The sequence below is a fragment of the Protopterus annectens genome, chromosome 4.part0 (assembly GCF_019279795.1).
Source record: "Protopterus annectens isolate FY-2018-M chromosome 4.part0, PAN1.0, whole genome shotgun sequence".
Classification (NCBI taxonomy): Eukaryota; Metazoa; Chordata; order Ceratodontiformes; family Protopteridae; genus Protopterus; species Protopterus annectens.
Genome location: NC_056733.1, coordinates 1,476,266,623 through 1,476,289,976, shown reverse-complemented (window position 1 = coordinate 1,476,289,976; position 23,354 = coordinate 1,476,266,623). Strand labels below are relative to the sequence as shown.

General features: G+C 41.2%; 1 protein-coding gene across 1 annotated transcript in view; it reads right to left on the bottom strand.

Moving 5' to 3' along the window:
- DBN1 (drebrin 1) overlaps nt 1–23,354 on the bottom strand; it is a 1,456,369-nt gene that overhangs the window by 668,304 nt on the left and 764,711 nt on the right. The window contains 1 exon segment of the mRNA XM_044069321.1: nt 16,730–16,779. Within this exon segment, the coding sequence (XP_043925256.1) occupies nt 16,730–16,779 (50 nt within the window).

Genomic DNA, 23,354 nt, shown 5'->3' with positions numbered 1-23,354 from the left:
CATTTCAAAGTGAAAAAGGATGATGAAGAAGCAGGGGGAAATTCAAGAAATAAGTAAGTGGGATTTTGGATGCAGATCCTTAAGGAGAATTACAACAGTCATAAAGAATATGGAACAAAGGAACATATGTAACAAAGGATCATTTGCTGCTAAACAAGGTTATAATTGAGAAATGTAAAAAGGGGAAGAATCTATGTATGTCATGGGTTGACTACAAAAAAGCATATGACAGCATCCCACATTCATGGATAAAAGAGTGCTGAAAAAATGTACAAGATACATCCTACACTGATCGATTACATTACAGTGACCATGAAACAGAGGCAGACCACTTTGCAATTAGGCCATGATGGACAAATTATTATTCCAGGGATAAAAATTCAAAGGGGGATATTCCAGGGTGACTCCCTGTCACTGCTGCTACTCTGTCTTGCCCTTAACCCATTAAGCTGTCTACTTAATAGATTAGCAGGAAGACAAACTGATATAAACGTAAATGTTTATTGGTAAAGCAAAGCTTTGAGGTACAACTACCCTTCTTCAGTGCAACATAAAACACAAAATTCATTGCAACATTTAAATACCAATCACAATCAATCATTCAATTAAGCACAGCCAATAAAAATATGATATTAATCCTGTTCAACAATTAAAAATTTCACCCTAAAAATAGAGTAATAAAATCACTTTAAATGTGACATTCTATCTTTGAGTATTGGTTTCACTGTATTCATTTTGTTAATCCCTGGAAATACATCTGCTTGCAGAAGTGTGATCCATTCATATTCTTTCAATTCTAACTTGTTATTCTGATCACCACCTCTAACAGTCTTTTGAACACTGGTCAACACTCTAAAGGTAAAACTATGTAGCTCCCCATTTTCATTCACATGTTTTGCAAGTGAATTAGTTGGACTATTTCTCCTTATTTCGGATTTATGTTCAATTATTCTGTCTCTAAGGCATCTACTACACTTCCCCACATAGAACGTTGAACAGATCCAACATACTGCCAAATACACAATATTACAGGAGTTACATGTAGCAAAACATCTCAAACTATATGTTTTGCCACTAGTAGGATGAACAAAATCTGTCGCACTATTTACAGATGTACAACAACTACAGTTGTAACAAGGAACTGTTCCTTTCCTTATAGAGGGCTGGCCAGTGTTCACACATTTTAGATCTTTATAACAGAGCTTTTGTTTCAAGCTCTCGCAATTTCGATAGGAAAACTTCGGTTTTACAGGCACACATCCTGATATTTCATTGGCACTTCGCAAAATGCACCAATTCTTGGTGACTATGTTTTTAATGCCATCACTACATCAACTATATGTCATTGTGTATTGTAAGATATTCCCATCTGGTTAACAGTATACTTTTCACAAAAAAATGGATAAAGTTCAACATCTGTAGCTGCAAGCACTTCTGTCTTTAAACCAAACAGTACTTGGTCATCATAACCCCTTTGAAGGAATTCATTTGTTATAGCATTTAGCTGTTGTTCACATTTCTCCCTTTCTGTATTCAACCTACAAATACTTATATACTGACTCTTTTAACAATTCCCTTAAAAACATGAGAATTATGCATGCTTGTGTGATGAAACGCCTACAATAATGGTGATGTCGACTAGTTCTCAGCCTAACGTATGTACAACGATGGCGTCTACTAGCCTCTCCATGAGTGAAGTTTTGTCCAAACGCAAGGTTTTTCACTTAAAGTTATGGGAAGAAGTGAAAATGACGACAGGGAAATGACTACAATCGAGAGGTCGGTCCTTACAACGCAAACGAGGAAGATCTCCTAGCGTACAGGGGAATATACGGAACAACAAGAAATTACAAGAAAGACACTAATGTCTGATTTGCAAACACTGACAGCAGGTAACTGTTTAGAACTTTGTCCTAGTGACAGTTGTGTTATTAACATCTCAAAATTTGCGTTTAATGAACCTGCTGCATCCCTACAGAACAAAGGATTGAAATTTATACTGGCAAATAATGATTCCCTGGTTAATGCTATAACTTAAAGACTTTTTGTGGTAACTTGAATTTAAAATTAGCGTTTGGAAACTCTTCAACATTTACTAATAGCTGCTGTAAATGATCTAGTTCATTTATCCCTATTAGTCATCCTATAGTAACTGCTTTTAACAATATATGTGAAGCACAACTACACGAGTACCGTGGTGACAACAAGAACTTTAAAAGGTTTTTTTTAACCTAACTGCTTATGAAAGAGAAGCACTTGGGTATCTTATGTAAGAATAATGACATCATTATTAAACAGGCGGATAAAGGTGGTGCGATAGTCATTTTGAACAGGGCTGATTACATTAAGGCCCTGTATACGATTGTACTAGATACCTCTGCCTTTAGAGGAATTTCCTATATGGCTGTTAAGAAACTTATTAGTATTACGAACATACATATTTTGGACCTGCAAGTCATGAATATTAGTGGTGAGCAGTTTCAATACTTTACTGTACCATGTCCGGTAATACCAATTTTATATGGTTTGCCGAAAGTTCATAAATCTATGTTACAACCCCCCATGAGACCTATAGTCTCAGGTAGGGGTTTGGTCTACAGAACAGATTTCCTTCCTTTTCCTTGTACTTAACACGTTTTGTCTCAATATCTTAAATTTGTGAAAAGTTACATTAAGGATAGTGGCAACTTTTTACAACAGCTGTATGGATACTTTAGAAATAGGAAGAACACCCCCTTCAAATTTATTGTACTTGACATAAGGTAATTATTTACATTCATCCCTATGGAATATGGTGTAAATTCAATACGTAAATTATTATGTATGTACACACAACTTCCTGGTAGAGAAACAGAGACCATCTGTGAACTTTTAGACCTTGTTCTAAAGAACACTATCTTTGTGTATGATACTAAATATTATTATCAGGTCTCTGGGGTCGCTATGGGCACTTCGTTTGCAAATACATACGCAAACTTAGTTCTGGATGAATGGGAAACAGAATGTATACACAATTCTCCAAGTAATTTCAGCTCTAAGGTCCCCTTTTTTTAGGAGATTTGTGGACATTTTTTTCCATTTGGGATGGGAATGACCAAGAACTTATAGAATATGTGAACTTTTTAAATAATGGTACTGATTTTCTACACTTTACAATGACTAGTTCTGAGTGTATACAGGATTTAAAAATACATGATGGTACAATATAATCATCAATGTACAGGAAACCGATATAAGAATAAGTATCTTCATCACACAAGCCTTCATAATTCTCATGTTTTTAAGGGAATTATTAAGAGTCGGTATATATGTATTTGTAGGTTGACTACAGAAAGGGAGAAATGTGAACAGCAGCTAAATGCTATAACAAATGAATTCTTTCAAAGGGGTTATGATGAAAAAGTACTGTTTGGTTTAAAGACAGAAGTGCTTGCAGCTAGAGATGTTACTTTATCCATTTTTTTGTGAAAAGTATACCGTTAACCAGATGGGAATATCGTACAATACCCAATGACATATAGTAGATGTAGTGATGGCATTAAAAACATAGTCACCAAGAATTGGTGCATTTTGCGAAGTGCAAATGAAATATCAGTATGTGAGTCTGTAAAACCGAAGTTTCTACCGAAATTGCGAGAGCTTGAAATAAAAGCTCTGTTATAAAGATCTAAAATGTGTGAACACTGGCCAACCCTCTATAAGGAAAGGAACAGTTCCTTTTTACAACTGTAGCTGTTGTACATCTATAAATAGTGCGACAGATTTTGTCCATCATACTAGAGGGAGGCAAAACATGCAGTTTGAGATGTTTTGCTGCATGTAACTCCTGTAATATTGTGTATTTGGCAGTATGTCAGATCCATCTGGCGTTCTATGTGGGGAAGTGTAGTAGACGCCTTAGAGACAGAATAATTGAACATAAATCCGAAATAAGGAGAAATAGTCCAACTAATTCACTTGCAAAACATGTGAATGAAAATGGGGAGCTACATAGTTTTACCTTTAGAATGTTGACCAGTGTTCAAAAGACTATTAGAGGTGGTGATCTGAATAACAAATTAGAATTAAAAGAATATGAATGGATCGCACTTCTGCAAGCAGATGTATTTCCAGGCATTAACAAAATGAATACACTGAAACCAATACTCAAAATGAATACATTGAAACCAGTACTCAAAGATAAAATGTCACGTATAAAGTGATTTTATTACTCTATTTTTAGGGTGAAATTTTTAATTGTTGAACAGGATTAATATTATACTTCTATTGGCTGTGCTTAAGTGAATGATTGATTATGATTGGTATTTAAATGTTGCAATGAATTTTGTGTTTTATCTTGCACTGAAGAAGGGTAGTTGTACCTGAAAGCTTTGCTTTACCAATAAACTTTTACGTTGATATCAGTTTGTCTTGCTGCTGCTCTTACTCAACAAACTGCTGCTTCACTATTGTTCTTGCTTGCCACTGGTACTTAATAGATTAGGCCATGGTTATAATTTGGCTCCTAGAAAACAAGTGTAAAGACTTCTCATCTTCTCTGTATCAATGACTTAAAACTGTACAGCTCATCAGATGTGGTACAGAAAGCACAACTGCAAGTAGTCGAAACTTTTTCAAATGATACAAGAACGTCATTTGGTCTTGATAAATGTGCAAAAGCAACCTTTCAAGCAGGAAAACTGCAGCACCAAGAAAACATCAGTTTGGGATAAGAATGTGATACAAAAGAACTTGAGCAAGAAGAATGTATAAACATTTGAGAAATGATGAAGGATCAACAATAAAACAAATGTGAATAAAACTTAGGAATATTTCAGAAGGTTTAAATTAATTCTGAAAACAGCGTTGACATCCAGGGACAAAATTCAAGTTATAAACCAAATTGCTCTTCCTGTCCTAACTTACAGTTTTGGAGTGACTGGATGGCCCCAAAATGTGGTGGATAGATTAGCTGGGAAAACAAAAATGCTTCATGCTCATACCAAAATTATATATTCCCATTCCAGAAGGGGTATGGGCCTCCTTGAAATTGATTACATGTATAGATCTGCAATCGTGGGACTGCAATCATATCTGCTGACCTCAAGACCCAAACGCAGTGAAAGTTTAGAAAAATGAGGAGAATAAATCTAAGATGACTTCCCCGCATAGTCTAGCAGAAGCATATTGGCGCCAAGCAGGGATGGAAATCAAACCAGAAGTAGATAGAAATCAGGCAGCAACTGAAAGTGCCAAAAAAACAAAAGAAAAAGAATGAGGTGAAGGATTGGATGAGAAGGCAAGAAATGTGGAAAATGCATAAAGCATATAAAGCTTCTGGAAGAATCCCATGTTGATCAGGATCGAATGCAGGAATGGTTAAGAAGAGGTGAATTCAAACCAAAAGATGAAAGGTTAACATTGATTGTAAACCTACGTGTACGTAGCCCACTAAGTCCATTGAACTTGTGGGAGAAACAGACAAATGTAGGTTTTGTAAAACAAAATTGGAAACAGTCGCACACCTTGTGCTGGTTTTGACATACTAATGGCAGAAGGACTGTATACTAAAAGGCATAATAATGTGGCAAGACTGTTGCACTGGGGAACGTGCAAACACTGTGGTACTGAAGTGGCTGAAAAAAAACTGGAAGCATAAGCCGCAAAGCATTACAGAAAATGGTGAAGTCTACATTACATGGGATCACCCATTACCAACAGTTCAAAAGATACATGCGAGAAAACCAGATATAGCGTGTGATGCTGCGAGACCAGGTAGCTGGAATTTTGTAAATAATTTTGTTATTTGTGAATATTGCTATGATTTATACAGAACTGTATGTGATGTATTGAGCTTCAAGAATGTAACCACAGTGTACTCTACAGGAAAAGAACAGAATGTTTTACAATTGTGTTTATCTCTTAATTTCACTAAAGGAGACAGGATGTCTAGAGCTAGAAGTTTCTTTCTATTGTCTTGGAAAAGAAATAATTACTATGTTTAAAATATAAAGTGTTTTTATTGTCTTAGTTTCTGTTAGCCTGGGAACTAAAGACAGGTGACAAAGAGTGATATCATCTAAAGCTGATGCAGCAGTAATATCTGACAGTAATTTAAAACTCTCTCAAAGACAGTTTGCATTTTGTATTTGTCTTTGGACCTGGAAATATCCTCTCATCAGCACTTGCCTTGCTAATAGTAAGTAATCAGGGTACAGTAATCTCTCTAAGAAGTAGATAGGAATATAGTAATATTAGTTTAGATGTTTTCTGTATTTATTTGAGACTGCCCTGCAATGTTTTAAAATATTTCCTGTGATTCTGAACTCTTTAGTCACTGTGTTGAGTTACTGAGCATTGTATTGTTCTTTTATTATTAGACATATTTAAACCTTTTAATTGTCGCTGTTTTTTTTTTGAGATATTTAAGCTCTTAGAGTACTTGCATATGTATTTGGTGATACTGTATAGGGCACTCTAACAGCCTTAGTCTTGGTCAGACTTACGATCTGGATAATAGTAACATTACAATGTAGAACTGGTCACCCTTTGTAAGGACCTTACAGTAGCTGATAAAGAGCTGGTTGGTGGCAGTGAAAACTACCTTTTAGTCTGGGCAGAAGGGAGCATAGAAAGTAAACCTGTGCCAGTAAAACCTGTGCCAGTATTTCCCAGGAGTGTGTGTGTGTGTTTGTATATAAATCAAATCTCAAAGTGTGTGTGTTAGCTACTTGGGCAGGGACACAAAGCACTGGTTGGACAGAGTGCACTGGAGGTTTTGGCTTAACCGCACAGCTGAGATCTTAACCCTACATTTCTGCCAGTGGGGAGTCTTATTGGGGATCTGGAGAGAGAGGTAGAAACCATCCTCAGACTGACTGATTTGTGTGTGTTCTTAAATGGAACTGCACTTTACTGTGTGTGCGTACTTATCTTCCCAATGTGTAAGTCCCTCACTGGTGCTAGTGGTGAGGATTGAGGCTCCTTGATTTCTGGGCCAGTGCAGGGGCATTGCATATTAACTTGGCAGAGGTGGGATAGCCACATCATATATTAATTGGTTGAGAGTGGCGAGTTAGCCACATCACATATTAATCAGCTTGTAGTGGTGTGGATATTGAATTCCTGTAGCGTGTGTATAGTAGTCACTGAAGATTTTTGTACTCAATCAGCAACACAGTGAGCATTCAGAGTTCATATCACAATTGTTTTATTTTTTTTTGTTAGCTTAGTCAGGGAGAGCAGCCAAACATGTCAGCAGAGGTGTATAACAAGCTGACAAGAAGCCAGTTGGCTGAGATGAGCCATACTAAAGGACTGGTACATGCCACAGTGACTAAAGCAGCCATGATTGCAGCTTTAGTCACAGCTGCAACCAGGACGACAATAAGACTGGCCGTGAAGATGTACAACTCAAAAGAAATTGGACAGCTCAACCTTGCCACAGAGAACTTAAAAATCTGTCTGGAGTTAAATAAAAAAAAACTTGAGTTGGAGGCCAAGCATTTGGAAATGGAAGCAGCAGAGAGACTGAGACATCTGCAGGCTGAAGAAAATGAGAAGCTGTGACATCTGCAGGCTGAGGAGAATGAGAGGCAGAGGCAACATGATAAGGAGATACTGACTCTTTGCCAGAGTCATGGAGGTAATGGGGAAGGGAGTAACCGAACTCCAGAAGCAGCAAAGGTCAATAGATTTCTTCCAAAATTTACAGAGAGGGATAACTTTCATAGTTTCATTCATATGTTTGAGAGGGTATACAAACAGTATAATGTTGACTAAGGGCTGTGGGTATGGTTTCTGACCCCCTTACTCCATGGTAAAGTTGTAACTGTTCTTTCCAAACTGCCTGATACTGACCGTTTAAATTAGAATGAAGTAAAGAACCGTTTGCTAGAATGTTTTATGTTAACACCTGAAACTTATAGAAAAATGTTTAATGAGCATAGATGCAATGCAGATGAAAGTGTGTGTAAATATGTGGCTGAACTAAGCATTTATTTTTATAGGTGGGTAAGTGGATGTCAGGTCACCACTTCTGAATGGCTGGCAGAACTTTTGGTGAGGGAACAAGCCCTTAGCACTTTGCCTGAGGACATGAGAATCTGGTTAGCTGACAGACAATGCACTACTGCAGATGAGTTGGGGGAGAAGGGAGACTAGCAAGCAGGGCATCACTGCACAGGAAAGGGGTACCCAGTGCTGCTCATGGGTCTAAGGGAAGAACCCCATGGTGGGCTGCCCAGACTGCCCCAACAGAGTCCGCCAGTAGCAGGGGAAGCCACTAGTCCAGGTACACGTCCAGGACCAAGGGTTAAATGTTTTAAATGCAACCAGTGGGGCCATGTAGTATATAGATGTCCACAGAGGCAAGGTGGGGAACAAAAGGTGGAACAGCCAGTAAGTGGGAATAACAAAATGCCAGCAGTAAGTTGTCTCGAGACATCAAGGGTACTAAACTACCACAAGAGGTTACATCCTCTCTTAGTGAATGGGAAAAAGGCCATGGCTAAGAGAGAGACAGCATCTGACCTAACCATTGTTAAGTCTGCAATGATTACAGAGGAGCACTACTTGCTAGGGCAGTCTACTCCAGTCATCTACTCCAGTCAAGGCTTTAGGAGGGACCCCATTCCAAATACCTTTGGCTAGGGTTCACCTTGACTGGAAGGGTGGAAACAGAAGCAAGTAGGTGTGTTTGAGGATATTACTGCATATGTCCTGATAGGGAATGATTTTGATAATGCCTTACTCTGTGTGCATGCATTTACATGCATTCAGGCTTGGTGACAAGCATGTGGGTCTGGTAGCCTGTGGGAGACCCATACAGACTGTACACCTGCAGCCAGGACTGGTGAGGCAGTTACTTCAGGGAGGGAGCTACCCTGTAGCAGTGAGACTGAAGGTGAGTCACAGCTGCTTGTGAGTACTGATGTTCCCTTGGACAGTGTGACTGCAAAGGTAGAGGTGAGTAGTAGTAGTAGTACCCAGGCTGACAGTGAGGCACCGGTGTCAGAGGATAACAGACCTCCTGTGGAAGGGGAGCTGGGAAGGGTTACAAAGAGAGAGTTGAGACAGGCTCAGCTCTCAGACATTACATTACAAGGCCTGAAGGAGGTAGCTAGTGAGGCACTGGATTCTCAAGGTGAAGGGGAATCTGTACACTGGAACAAAGGGTTATTGTATAGAGTGTGGACCCTTGAGGGAGGGCTAGAGGGTGAGAGAATACAGCAGTTGGTAGTGCCCACAGCCTATCGTTTGGCACTTCAAGCCACAGCCCATGATATTCCCTTTGCAGGTCATTTATTTTATTTATTTTATTTTACATTTGTTGACCGGGCTAGTCCAGCTGGATATATGTCAATACAAAAATAAAAAAAAAACAAAACAAGACAAAAATTGAGCATAGTAGATAATTTAGACTTTAGTATAGGTAATTTACATGTCAGAGGAAGTTTTGCAATACTCAATTTGGTAATATCAGAACGTAGTGTAAATAATACATAGTCATACCATTATCAATGTCATAAAAATTTTTTTATGGGCATTAAACGTACAAAGATAAGTACTATGCAGAACTTCTATTGTCCTGGGATTTCCAGAGATGTAACAGGGTACTGCACGACCTGTGAGCAGTGCCAAAATGTAGGCAAGGCAGGAGACGAGGTGAAAGCAACCTTGATGCCTTTGCCTGAGATTGAGGAGCCATTTCAGAAGGTAGCTATGGATATTGTGGGGCCTCTGAGTACCCCAAGTTCCACAGGGAAAAAGTATATCCTAGTGGTAGTAGATTATGCTACCAGATAACCTGAAGCAGTGGCTCTGTCCTCCATTGAGGCAGAAAATGTGGCAAATGCTTTGTTAGAGTTTTTCCCAAAAGAAATACTGACAGACAGAGGTGCCAATTTCATGTTAGACCTGCTGGCATGTCTGTAGAACTACTACGGGGTGAAGCACCTAAAGACCACCCCTACCATCCTCAGACTAATGCTCTTGTTGAGAGGTTAAACTCTACACTTAAGATGATGATACGGGGATTTGCAGACCAGTTTAAGAGGGACTGGGACAAATATTTGCCCAGTCTGTTTGTTTACAGAGAGGTGCCTCAGGAATCCAAAGGTTTTTCACCCTTTGAGTTGTTGTATGGACAAAGGGTGAGGGGACCTATAGATTTGATTTAAGATGCATGGGAGGGTGAGTGTGAATCCCACAAGGAGCCTGTTGTGCATATGTCCTACACCTTAGGACTAGGCTCAGGGAACTCATGGGCTTGGCCCAGGAGAACTTGGCAGAAGCCCAACAGCAGAAGTCTGGTATGACAGGAATGTTCAAGCTAGAGAGTATGCTGTAGAGCAGTAGGTAATAGTTCTCATTCCTGTTGCACACAAAAAAGATGCAGGCAGCCTGGGAGGGAACCTACAAGGTGGTAAGAAAGGTCAGTGATGTTAACAACATGGTAGTACTGCTAAGCAGGAGGCAGGGACACAAATTATACCACGTTAACATGATGAAACCTTACCATGATAGGGAGGCCCTTGTGCTGAGTATTTGCAGTGGATTGCAGGAGGAGTCTGAGGGGGATCTGGTGACTGATCTCCTCAGTGAGCCTCGGACTGACATCTCAGTGGAAGGGATAGCAATGTCCCAGCAGCAATCCCCTAACCAGGTTTGAAAAATCAGAGCAGTGTTACAGGAGTTTGGGGACATGTTCAATGGGAAACCAGAGTGCAGCCACCTGGTGCAGCGCCATGTGGCTACAGGACCCCAAAGGCCTATTAAGCAGGCCCCTTATAGGGTGCCTGAGAGGGAGTCAAAGAGACTCTGAGGGAGGAGATACAGAAAATGGTGGAACTGGGGGTAATTTAGGAGTCCAGCAGTCCCTGGGCCTCCCCAGTGGTGCTGGTACTAAAGAAGGATGGCAGCACCAGGTTCTGTGTGGACTGAAGGAAATTAAATAGTCACACAGAGTGAGATGCTTATCCCATGCCTAGGATGGATGAAGCCCTAGAGCAGCTGGGTGGGGCTAAGTACATTACCAGTTGCCCATGACTCCCAGTGCTAGAGAGAGGTCAGCGTTTGTGACTCCTTTGGTTTGTATGAGTTCACAAAGATGCCCTTTGGGATGAAAAATGCCCCAGTGACTTTCCAGAGGCTGGCAGCACAGCAAATGTCAGGTGGGTATGGCAGAGGTCTCCTACCTGGGACATTGAGTGGGGAGTGGTAAGATCAGGTCAGAACCTGCCAAGGTGGAATCCATTCAGGCATGGCCTATCCCTGTTATCAAAAAGCAGGTGAGGGCAGCAGGGTACTACAGAAAGCTCGTCCCCAATTACAGTGCTGTAGCTGCTCCCCTCACAGACCTGACAAGGAAAAACAGGCCAGATAAGGTAGTGTGGACTCCAGCATGTGAGCAGGCATTTCAGAAGCTTAAAGGAGCTTTGGGAGGACCTCCTGTGTTAGCCAGTCCAGGTTACAGCAAAGAATTTGTTGTGCAGGTGGATGCTTCAAACCATGGGGTGGAAGCTGTACTTAGCCAGGTTTCTTCAGAGGGAGAAGAGCACCCAGTGGTTTATCTCAGTCATAGGCTCCAACCCAGGGAGGAATGCTATGCAGTTGTAGAAAAGAAATGCCAAACCATAGAGTGTGCACTGCAGAAACTTCAGCCTTACCTGTATGGAAGGAAATTCACTGTAGTTATAGACCACAATCACTTAACATAGCTACATCGAGCCAGCCAGCAAAATGCCAAGTTACTAAGGTGGAGCCTAGGGTTGCAAGCATATGATATGACAGTACAGCACCACAGTGGGGTTAGTAATGTCAATTCAGATGGGCTCTCAAGACAGGGACTGGGGTAAGGTATTCCCAGATAGGCTCAACCATCTCAAGCCACATTTCTCAAGGGTCACTTGAAAAATTAGCTTGAGTTTTCAGGAGGGGTGGGACTGTGATGCTCCCAGCCCAGCTAGCTGGAATTTTGTAAATAATTCTATGTTATTTGTGAATATTGCTATGATTTATACATAACTGTATGTTATGTACTGAGCTTCAGGAATGTAACCACAGTGTACCTACTGGAAAAGAACAGAATGTTTTACGATTGTGTTTATCTCTCAGTTTCAATGAAGGAGACAGGATGTCTAGAGCTAGAAGTTGCTTTCAATTGTCTTGGAAGATAAATAATTACTAGTGTTAAAATGTAATGTGCTTTTATTGCTCTGTGACTTCCTAGCAGCTGCCCTTCTGAGAGATATGTCCTTCCCACACTGAGATGCTAAAAATTCTTAGTTTCTGTTAGCCTGGGAACTGAAGGTAAGTGACAGAGTGATGTCAACCAAAGCTAACCCAATAGTAATGTTTGCTAGTAATTTAAGAATTCTCTCAGAGACATACTTTGTATTTGTCTTTGGACCTGGAAACATCCTCTCATCAGCACTTGCCTTGTTAATACTAAGTAACTGGGGTACAGTAACCTCGAAGAGATAAATAGGGATATAGTAAGATTAGTTTAGGTGTTTTCTGTATTTATTTGTGACTGCCCTGCAATGTTGTTTTAAAATGTTTCCTGTGATTCTGAACTCTGTAGTCATTGTGTTGAGTTATTGAGTATTGTCTTGTTCTTTTATTATTTATTATTAAATATATTTAAACCTTTTAATTGTGGATGGTTTGTTGAGAGATATTTAAGCTCTTAAGAGTACTTCCATATGTATTTGGTGACACTGAACATGGCACTATAATAGCCCTAGTCTTGTTCAAACTTACCATTTGGATAATAGTAACATTATACAGAAAAATTGGTCACCCTTTGTAAGGGCCTTATAGTAGCTGATAAAGAGCTTGATGGTTGCAATGATAACTACCTTTTACTCTGGACAGAAGGGGGCACAGCTAGTAAACTTGTGCCAGCCTTTCCTAGGAGTGTGTGTGTGTGTTTGTATATAAATCAAATTTCAAAGTGTGTGTGTCAACTACTTGGGCAGGGACACGAAGCACTGATTGGACAGAGAGGGTGCTGGATGTTTTGGCTTGACTGCTCAGCTGAGATCTTAGCCTTATAGCTGTGCCAGTGGGGAGTCTTACTGGGGATCTGGAGAGAGAGAGAAACCAGCCTCAGACTGACTGTGATCTCTGTGTGCTCTTAAGGGAAAAGTACAGTTTTACATCTACCATAAATGTAGATGTTTGAGTGTTCACACTGCTGCAGTCATTACACTTGGGTTATCCTGCCGTCAGGCGGTCCCACAGTCGGCCTGAGTTCCAAAGTCTTGGTCCGGCGTCGATTGCTGTCGCTTCTTCCCTGACGTCAGTGCGCCAGGGGTATATAAGATGCATCCGACACCATTTTCTTCAGTTTTTCTTGCCCCAGATGTCAGGTGCCCCCAAGTAGGTAGGCAATACATATTGCTAATCAAAAATATACAATAAAAACAGTACCTTCAGTTACCAGCAAATACACCCCAAAGGTTGTATAGGATAGAAAGGTATAGATAAGTCCAGCTAGTTCAGAGGGGATGGAGGGAGGGTAACCTGGACTGCAGCAGTGTGAACACTCGAACATCTACATTTATGGTAGGTACAAAACTGTAGCATGTTCATCGTGTTACACTGCTGCAGTCATTACACTTGGGAAGAATCCCAAAGCTGAGGTTGGGTGGCTGGTCTATAAAGAGTTAGGACTGGCTATGTGGCCCTGCAGAACTGCAGTGGCAAATCCTGCTCTGGATTTACAGTAAAGAGGCAGGTGGCAATGCTTGGTAAAGGTGTGCACTGAACTCCAAGTTGCAGCCTCCAAAATTTCCTTGGTAGGTACTCCTCTGAGAAAGGCTGTTGAAGTGGCTGTTGCCCTTGTGGAATGTGGCCTAATGTTATTTGGGACTGATTTTCCATGCTGTGTGTAGCAGTACCGAATACAGTGTCCTATCCATTTGGATATAGTCTGCTTTGAGATAGCCTTGCCCTGTGATCCTGCAGCATATGCTACAAACAGTTGCTCAGTTTTCCTGAAAGCCTTTGTTTTGTCCAAGTAGAAGCGTAGCTGCCTGTGTATGTCCAATGAGTGCAGACGTTTCTCCCCTTTATTCTGGGGGTTTGGATAAAAAGTTGGCAAATGGATGGTTTGGTTAAGAGCCACACTAGATACCACTTTTGGCATAAAGGTAGGGTTTGTCCTTAAAGATACCCTGTCCTGATGAAAAATTATAAAAGGTTCCACTGCCATTAATGCCTGTAGCTCTGAGACTCTTCGTGCTGAAGTTACTGCCAGGAGCAAGCTGTTTTCCATGATAAAAATTTTAGATCGGCTGTATTGGCTGGCTCAAAAGGTGGTAGGGTCAATTTTTCCAAAATGAAATTGAGGTCCCAAGTTGGTGTTGGTGCTCTCCAGGGTAGTCTTATGTTTTTAGTCCCTCTGAGGTACTGCTTTAGCAAGGGATGAGAGAATAAAGGAGGATCCGTGTTGTAATGTGCTGAAATGGCAGAGGCGTGGATCTTAATTGATGAGAAGGATAGGCCTCTGTCCAGCCTCTCAGTTAAGTATTGTAAAATCTGAGGAATGTTTGGAACAAGAGGGTCAAGGCTTTGAGCCTGGCTCCAGACACAGAATTTCTTCCATTTTTCTGAGTAAGCTTTCCTGGTGCTAGGCCTCCTGGCCTCCAAAATGACATCCATAACAGCTTTAGAGAGAGGTGTTGCCTGTTTGACTAATGTATCTGCCATGCAGCCAGGTTTAGGGTTTTGAGCTGACAGTGCAGGATCTGATTGTTTTGTTGAGTCAGAAGGTGTGGAATTTGAGGCAAAATCCATGGTGGGCCTTGAGCCAAGTTAGTTAAAATAGGGTACCAGTGCTGGTGTTGCCAGTCTGGAGCAATCAGGATCATCTGTGGTTTTTCTTGTCTGGCTTTTAAGAGTACCTTTGAAAGGAGAGGCAGTGGTGGGAAGGCATAAACGTTTAGGTTTTTCCAGCTGAACAGAAGAGCATCCACTTTCCATGCTTGTTTGTGACAAGTCCTTGTGCAGAATTTTTGTAGTTGGCAATTCAGTGGGGAGGCAAAAATATCTATGTCTGGGCATTCCCATTTTTGCGTTACCATACTGAAGATTTGTGGATTCAATTTCCATTCATGAGGGTCCATATTTCTGCTTAGATCGTCTGCCAGAGTATTTTTCTTTCCTGACAGGAATTGTGCTTGCAGGTGGACTTGATACGTTAGAGCTGTGTTCCACAAGGTCATGCCTTGCCTGCATAGGGGATAAGAATGAGTGTCCCCTTGCTTGTTTATGTACCAAATTACTGTGGTGTTGTCTGTCTTTAGTAGTAATTGTCCTGGATGTAGAAGGTCCTTGAAAGCTGTTAGGGCATTTTGAACAGCCAACATCTCTTTTTGATTGATGTGAAGATGCATCTGGTCTGTGGTCCACTTGCCCTGAATGCATTTTCCTGCCATGTGTGCTCCCCAGGCGTAATCTGAAGCATCTGTTGTTAGAGTTTGCCTGGCTGTGGGTTGGGTAAAAGGCTGACCCTTGTTTAGGTGACATGCCTGTGCCCACCATCGAAACTCCTGTTGTAGGCAGGGAATCATTGGTATTACTGCTTCTAAAATGTGAGAGTGTTGAGCCCAAACACTTTTCGGGTACCATTGTAATTTCCTCATATGCAGTCTGGCATATGGTATTAGCAGTATGCAGGATGCCATGAATCCCAAGGCCTGCAGAATTTTTCTTGCAGGGAGATGGGACTTTCTTGCCAGCAATTGAAAATATTGAGTTAGTTGAACTTGTTTGTCTGGCATGAGGTAAGCCATCTGGGCCACTGTATTTAAGCTGGCACCCAGGAATATAATCTGTTGCAAGGGCACTAGTTTTGACTTCTTTTCATTTACTGTGCACACTAGAGAAATTAGCAACCTTTTTACAAACGCCAGATGCTGTAGAAGAATGTCCTTTGTCTCTGCTTGAATGAGGCAGTCGTCCAGGTATGGATATATTTGAATTCCTTTTTGTCTGCAAAATGCAATTACTGGTGCCAGGCACTTTGTGAAGACCCTGGGCGCAGTAGATAAGCCAAAGGGCAGTGCAGAGAACTGGTAGTGCATTGTACCAGCTTTGAATCTGAGGTATCTTCTGCAATTTTGTCTGATAGGGACATGCAGGTATGCCTCTTTGAGGTCCAGAGTAACAAGCCAAGCCTTCCTGCCCAGCATGGGTAGAAGCTGCTGTAATGTCAACATTTTGAATTTCGGAATATCCAGGTAAGTATTCAGAATTGAAAGGTCTAGTATGGGTCTCCAGGACTTGTCCTTTCTGGGGACCAGGAAGAGTCTTGAGTAAAATCCTTGTCCTTGTTCCTGTTGTGGTACTTTTTGAATAGCTCTCATGTCCATGAGGGCTGACATTTGTTTTTGTGCCTCTGCCCATTGATTTTGTGGCAGGTCTGGCATTCCTTTTAGCCTTGGTAAAGTATGAAAGTGGAATCTGTAACCTTGAGACACAATATTCAGAACCCATTTGTCCTGGGTGACTGTTTGCCAGTTTTGAGAAAAAAGTGCTAATATTCCCCCTAAGGGGGCTTCCAAAAGGGACGTGCTTGGCGTACGGAGGGGAAAGTCATTGTGACTGTTTCCTGTAAGGTTGAGACTTGTCCTCACCACTTTTTGGGGTTGAGGTGCCCCACTGTCATTGTCTGTCTGAGCCTTGGGGTTGAGATCTGCCTCTCGTGCGTCTGTATCTGCCTCTCTGTGGCCTGTCTGACACTGGAAAGGACCAATTCTTTGTTGGACAATTTCTGCTAAACCGAGGTGGCTGTACCTGTAAGAAATCCTTGACTGTTTGCATAGATTTAGCTTTATCCTCCATTTTCTTTAACACTTCTTCTGCCTTAACACAAAACAAAGTATCATGCTGTAAAGGAGCATCCAATAATTTTGCCTTAACGTGATCAGGTAAACTTTGTTCTTTTAACCATGCATGTCTTCGAATCACAGAACCTGTAATTGCAGCTCCACAAGAGGCCTCTAAAGAATCAAAACCACATTGCAGAGTATGTTTTCCCACCTGTTCAACTGCATGCAATAAATCCTACATTTCTTTACAATCAGGAGCTTCTGAGCTTGCAAACATTTTCTGTTTTAACTGAGCCATTAAATATTGTTGGTACTTAAGCATGTGAAACTGGCAATTTAAAGCTCTTACTGCTAAAGTTGCAGTGTGTATGCTTTCTTCCCCCATCTATCCAAAGCTCTGGAATCTCTGTCCGAGGGTACTGGATTTTTTGCAATGGAAGCCTTAACCCCTTTTGGACCCTGGGAAATAGTTTCTGGATCAGCAGAAGGGTTTTTGTAAAGAAACTTGTGAGAGTCAGGGACTCTATAATACCTATCTGGCTTGGCTGGAGCAGGGGGCAAAGAGTCAGGAGATAAACTGGATTCAGAGAACACATCATCCACAATATCTAGCACTGACAGAATAGCCAGGGGCCAGTGTTGAGGAAATCCCTGAGCCTTTAATTGGATTCTGAGTAATCCTGGCTTTCCCAATGGAAATGCTTCCTCATGGTATGTAAAGTTTCCCCAAAAGAATAATACTCAGGAGGAGAGGCTGAAGGGATAGATTCTTCAGCATCGGAGTCCTCATAGGGGGGATAGAGAGTGTCCCTGGTCTGAAGAGGAATCAGAGGAAATGGAAACCTGATCAGAGGAGTCATAGTCTGTATCCTGCCTAGGCCTTTTCTCAGGAGGGGAATGGGAACCCTTGATTAGAGTAATGAGGTCTTCGGCCATTTTAAGCATCTGTTTCTTAGGCATGGAGGACTGTCCAGGAGAATGCTGTACTTGTTTCTTTGTCTTTAATGGTACCTTTGTCTTGGCTGTTGTCTTAATGGTAAGTTGTGAAGGTCTGAAAACATCCTCAGAAGCCGATGCCTGCTCAGAGGCTCCAGACCCATCTGAGGGATTAGTTTCCGTAGGCCCAATACCTTGAGTTTCCAGAGGCCTAGATGTCTCCACGTGGGAGTTGGAAGCGGCGTGTGGCTCTGAGGTAGCGGGTGTCAGGGGCTGCGAAAGCGCCTCACTGAGAATCGGCGACTGATCTAGAAGGGGTTTTGTCGTCGGTTTTGGACCTCGAATGCTTGTCTTTATCCTTGTCTTTGCGTTTTTTCGGTATTGAGGTCATCGGCTGATCCGACGGCATAGTATAATTGAACCTTCGGCCAAAGTAGTGCAAAGCAAAATCAAAACGTCTTTCTATAGTGTGTTTGTTAAATCTAGCACAAAACCGACAACTAGTGACATTGTGATCAGGGCCTAGACATGGAATACAGTAAGAGTAGAAGTCCTTATGAAGTATTTGCTTCCCACAAGAAATACAATTATTAACTTTTTCTGACATCGGTCTGAGGCAAGAAAAAAGTTTCCCCAATGGGGTACTTAGCTTTATTGAAGACTTCGCATCTGAAATTCGCCTTCGAAAATCTCAGGAGTCGGCCGACCGGCACTTGCGAACTGCTTCTGCTTCGGGCACCGTGCGGCAAGAAAGACTGAAGAAAACGGCGTCGGATGCATCTTGTATACCCCTGGTGCACTGACATCAGGGAATAAGCGACGGCAACCGACGCCGGACCACGACTTTGGAACTCAGGCCGACTGCGGGACTGCATGATGGCAAGATAACCTAAGTGTAATGATTGCAGCAGTGTAACATGATAAACATCTGCACTTTACTGTGTATGTGTACTTGTCATCCTCCCAAAGTGTACGTCCCTCACTGGTGCTAGTGGTCAGGATTGTGGCTCCTTGATTACTGGGCCACTGCAGGGGTGTCACACAGCAGTCAATGAAGAGAAGACAAAAGTAGCGATTATCATTGAAATTGCTACACCCAGTGACTACAGTGTCTTGCATACAGGAAGACAAGTCATAAAATATCAGAATTAGTAGGCAGAAATGAGAGCAATGTGGAAGAAAGATACCAAGATAGTTCCAATAGTAGAAGGAGCAATGGGTCTTATAAAAAAGAATCTACAATCATATTTAGATATGCTACCAATACATGCAACTCCATATGAATTGCAGGAGTCATTACTGGGCACATTACGGGTGCTGTGAAGAGCACTTCTGACTGACATCAAAGATAGAAATACTAATTTCATGAACTTTAATATCGTACTTTGACTTAGGAAAGGGGTCCATTCCCTTCATGGTATTACAAACCTGAAAAACTTGGAGAAATTAAAACAGAGAAGCAATATTATATTCATTACGTAGCAGAACATATGCTAAGAAAAGAGATTCTAATAGTAGGGATGACTGCAATTAGGGGTACACTGAATAGGCAAGAGGGGGCTAGAATTTGCTGGAAGAATCTGGCTAAGGAACCAAGGTAATAGAATGGGAAGAGGCCAAAAAGACACTTGGACTGCAGGCCAGAGTTTGCCTTCCCTATCAAGGACTTGATATCAGAGTGCAGTCAAAATGAAAGGGGCAGGGGCATCCTAAGTAAAACACATGCGATGGTTAAGTTTTTAGTTAAATCTAGAATAGAAGCTGCTGTTAAAGAATAATTAGTAGGGAATATAAAATATTGCACTATAACTACAGGACTTGATCAGAAAAGATTGGGAAGACAGATTAGATAAGTAATGCACAAAAACAATGGGAGGACATACGGCTCCCAAATATGCAACAAAATTTAGAAGATTTAGGACTTTTGCTTGGAAGTATTTGCGTAGGTACTTTTATATCCTAAACAGACTCCAAATAATTTGTCCTCAGGTGGATGGCAAATATTGGATGTATGATGGGAAAGAGGTACCGGTAAGCATACAAATTCAGAGTGTAATGAGTTGGCAGATGTTAAAAATTCCCTCCAAAGTACTCTGTCAGGCATACTGGGTGACCAAATAAAGTATAACTAAGGAAATTATTTTTTTGATTTGGGATAGAGTATCTGAATTGTTTAGATATAAGGCCTTTTTAAGTTTAATTCTGGTGGCTGGAAAAAAACAGAATTACTAGAAAATGGAAATCAAAGTCTACACCAACTGTACTTGAAGAATACCATAACAGAGATAAAGAACACAAAATGGGACATTTAGAAAAGGGTAGGAGCAAATTACATAGAAAAAAATGGAAACTGTAGGAACAATACATGCATAAAAATGTTTTGGATTATGAATGAGGTTTAAGAAAAGGCAGGAACTGAACAATTTATGTAACATTGCATTTATTATACTGTACAGAAGAATATATGTGATGTATAATGCTTGTAAATTTGAGCTTAACATTATTCACTAACTTTTATGTAAATGTATCTTTACCTATGTCACAAGGGATAATTCAATAAAGATTTTTTTAATGCAGCATAATCACCCAAGCCAGACGATATTACAAACATATCTGTAATATGTCTATTTAATAAAAACACATGCAGGAAACCTTATTTAGCAACATTAAGTTTTGTCATCATAACTTTATATATTGGGGAAAGTACCACTCTTCCAAATGTGAATGAGCCATCAAATAAACAAAAATTTCAATGCTCTCTGAAAAGTTATCAAATTTCCATTTACCAAGCACTCATATTTTAGAGAGGAAAGGGTCAAATATGCAATAACAGCTTTTTTCCAATGTTCATGATAACTCTTTTTACTGTTTTGCTGCCAGGATTGAAGCACTTGCTTCTGATCTGTGCGTATGGAATAGGTAATCCTGTATTAAGTGGCCTGTTATAAGTTAGGGGCATGGAGGACCTGGCACTCTTAAGAGGGATGGTAGGTGTACCAGCAGTTTGGAGAATGGACTCTTTTTTTTGGCTCCTCAATTTAAGAGTTGAGGGGTGCCAGATTGAGGCACAACTTGGGGTGATAGATGAGTCAGCTACAGTTAAAAATACTGTGTCTCACACACACACACACACACACACACACACACACACACACACACACACACACACACACACCTTAGTGAAAAGGGGAGAAAACAAACAAAAAAAAATCACTGTTTCAGTGAGCTTCACCCACAGTTATGTTTGGATGGGTTTCCTTATTTTACTTTTTAAACAGTTAGGACTGTTCCGAGGATCCTTTTCAGCCCTTGCTTAGCCTGGGAAGGCAAAATGTAATGCAAGTACAATACATATGGATTATAGTTCATGAAGCAAATATAAAGTTGTACAATGTGTTACACAAAGCTAAAGCTAAAAAAAAAAAAAAAAAGTAACTAGGGCACTCCGTTGTGTGACACTGACCTACATTACACATTGTTTAAAAAAAGTATATATATTTTAAGTATTCACAGGATAGCTTGGTTCATAGGTTCATAGATTAGTACTCAGCTAACTGCCCTTGCGAGCCATTTTAAGCCTAGCCAATTATCCCTTGTGAGACTCAAACCCTGCACCTTGTGTTTGCAAGGCAGACACCTTAACCATTAGGCCACCCTCCCAAACTTAAGTTAAGTTACAGAATTAGTGATCAAGACCTCCTGGAAGAATAAATAAGATAATGTAATCACTGACAGAAAAGCTGTTGCAAATACATTAGGTACAAATCCAGAAGTTTTGTTTGGAATTCACAGCAATCCTTTACACTTCTAAACTGAGAGGAAAGGTGATTCCAAGAAGCAGGTTCTAGGAAGGACCAGGTAGCTTATCCCAGCTACAGAAGACATGCTATGACTGAATCTAGAAGCAGGATTTGTAACAGGTCCAAGTCTAAGGAGATTTGGGAGAATATGGCAAGCAGCCAGTCAAAACAGAGACTGTACGCTCTGACTTTGTAGCCATACTGTTAACAGGCAGTCAGTATATAATGGGGTAATGGAAAACAGCATGAGTGGGACTACATAAGACTGTATCTGCATTAAATCTAGAGTAGAGATGATTAAGCAGGCATGTGCCATGTGTATACAGCATATCTTACAGAGCTGTAGCAGTGACTTGTGGGAAGACAGAAAAAACTACTGTGCTGAATTTTACAAGAGCCTGGCTAGCTCAGTTGGTAGAGCATGAAACTCAGTCTCAGCATCGTGGGTTTGAGCTCCACATTGGGTCATAGGTTCATACTAGGCTATCTGCCCTAGGGCATTTGTAAGCCTAGCCAGAGTGTGTTTGGCTTTCGCCACCCATTTAAATTAATTTTACTATGCCCTTTTTCGAGGTTCATAGGTTAGTACTAGGCTAATGGCCTTTGTTAGCTATTGTAAGCCTAGCCAATTATCCCTTGTGAGACTCAAACCCTGCACCTTGTGTTTGTAAGGCACACACCTTAACCATTAGTCTACCCTCCCTCCCTCCTATAGGTTCATAGGTTAGTACTGTGCCTCTGTCTAACAGTGACACAGAAGTGACACCCGGGGTAAACCTACGATCTCCCATCCATTCATCAAGATTCCTCTTGAAGAGAGTCAGTGAGGGACTCTGCCTAACCTGGACTGGGATTTTATTCCAGAGTGAAGGGAGCCTCTGGGTTATGAATCTGTCCCTCCAGCATGTCCTATTTATTTCTGTGCTGAGGTTCAAGTCCCTCGAGCACATAGCTCGATGGGATTTGGATTTTCTGAGGTGCAGCATGCCCATTAATTATGGGTTGGACATGGCTTTATACGTCAGGCACAGATCGCCTCTAAGCAGGCGGTATGCAACCGAGTAGAGCTGGAGTTTCTTTAACCGGGCAGCATATGGCATCTGTTTGAGCCCTTTGATCCTCTTGGTGAGGTACTTTTGGGGTCTTTCTAGTTGCTGCAGGTGTCTGGTAAGGTACATCCCAAAAGGGGCATTGTACTCCATTATGGGCCTGATGAGGGATGAGTAAAGAGGCACAATGACCTCCCCTAATCTAGATGTGAATCCCTTCATGATTAGGTGGGCTATATAGAATGTTTTTCTAACCACTTTGGCCATGTGGTTGTCAAATGAGCGATTGCTATCAACTTGGGTCCCCAGGTCCCTAATTACTTCTTCCGTACTTAGTGGATTACCACCTATGTGGTAATTTGTGGGCACTTTGTTTTTGCCAAAGGGGATGACTATACACTTTTTGGCGTTTAGCTTGAGGCCATGGCTCTGGCACCAGTTGTCTGTTTCTATGAGACCCTTTTGGAGGATGCTTGTGTCAGCTGGAGAGTTGATTATGGCACCCAGTTTGCAGTCATCTGCGAACTCGGTCAGCCACAGTCCTTATGTGTTAGCCTGTACCTCCCAGAAATATATACTGAACAAGAGAGGTCCCAGGACTGAGCCTTGTGGGACGCCACTCATAACTGGTTTGGAGTCTGACATGGCTCCAGCAATTCTAACCATGTGGGTTCTGTCCTTGAGCCAGTTTGCAACCCATCTGGTGACATAGGGGTTTATATTTAAGCTAGATAGCTTATCTATGATGC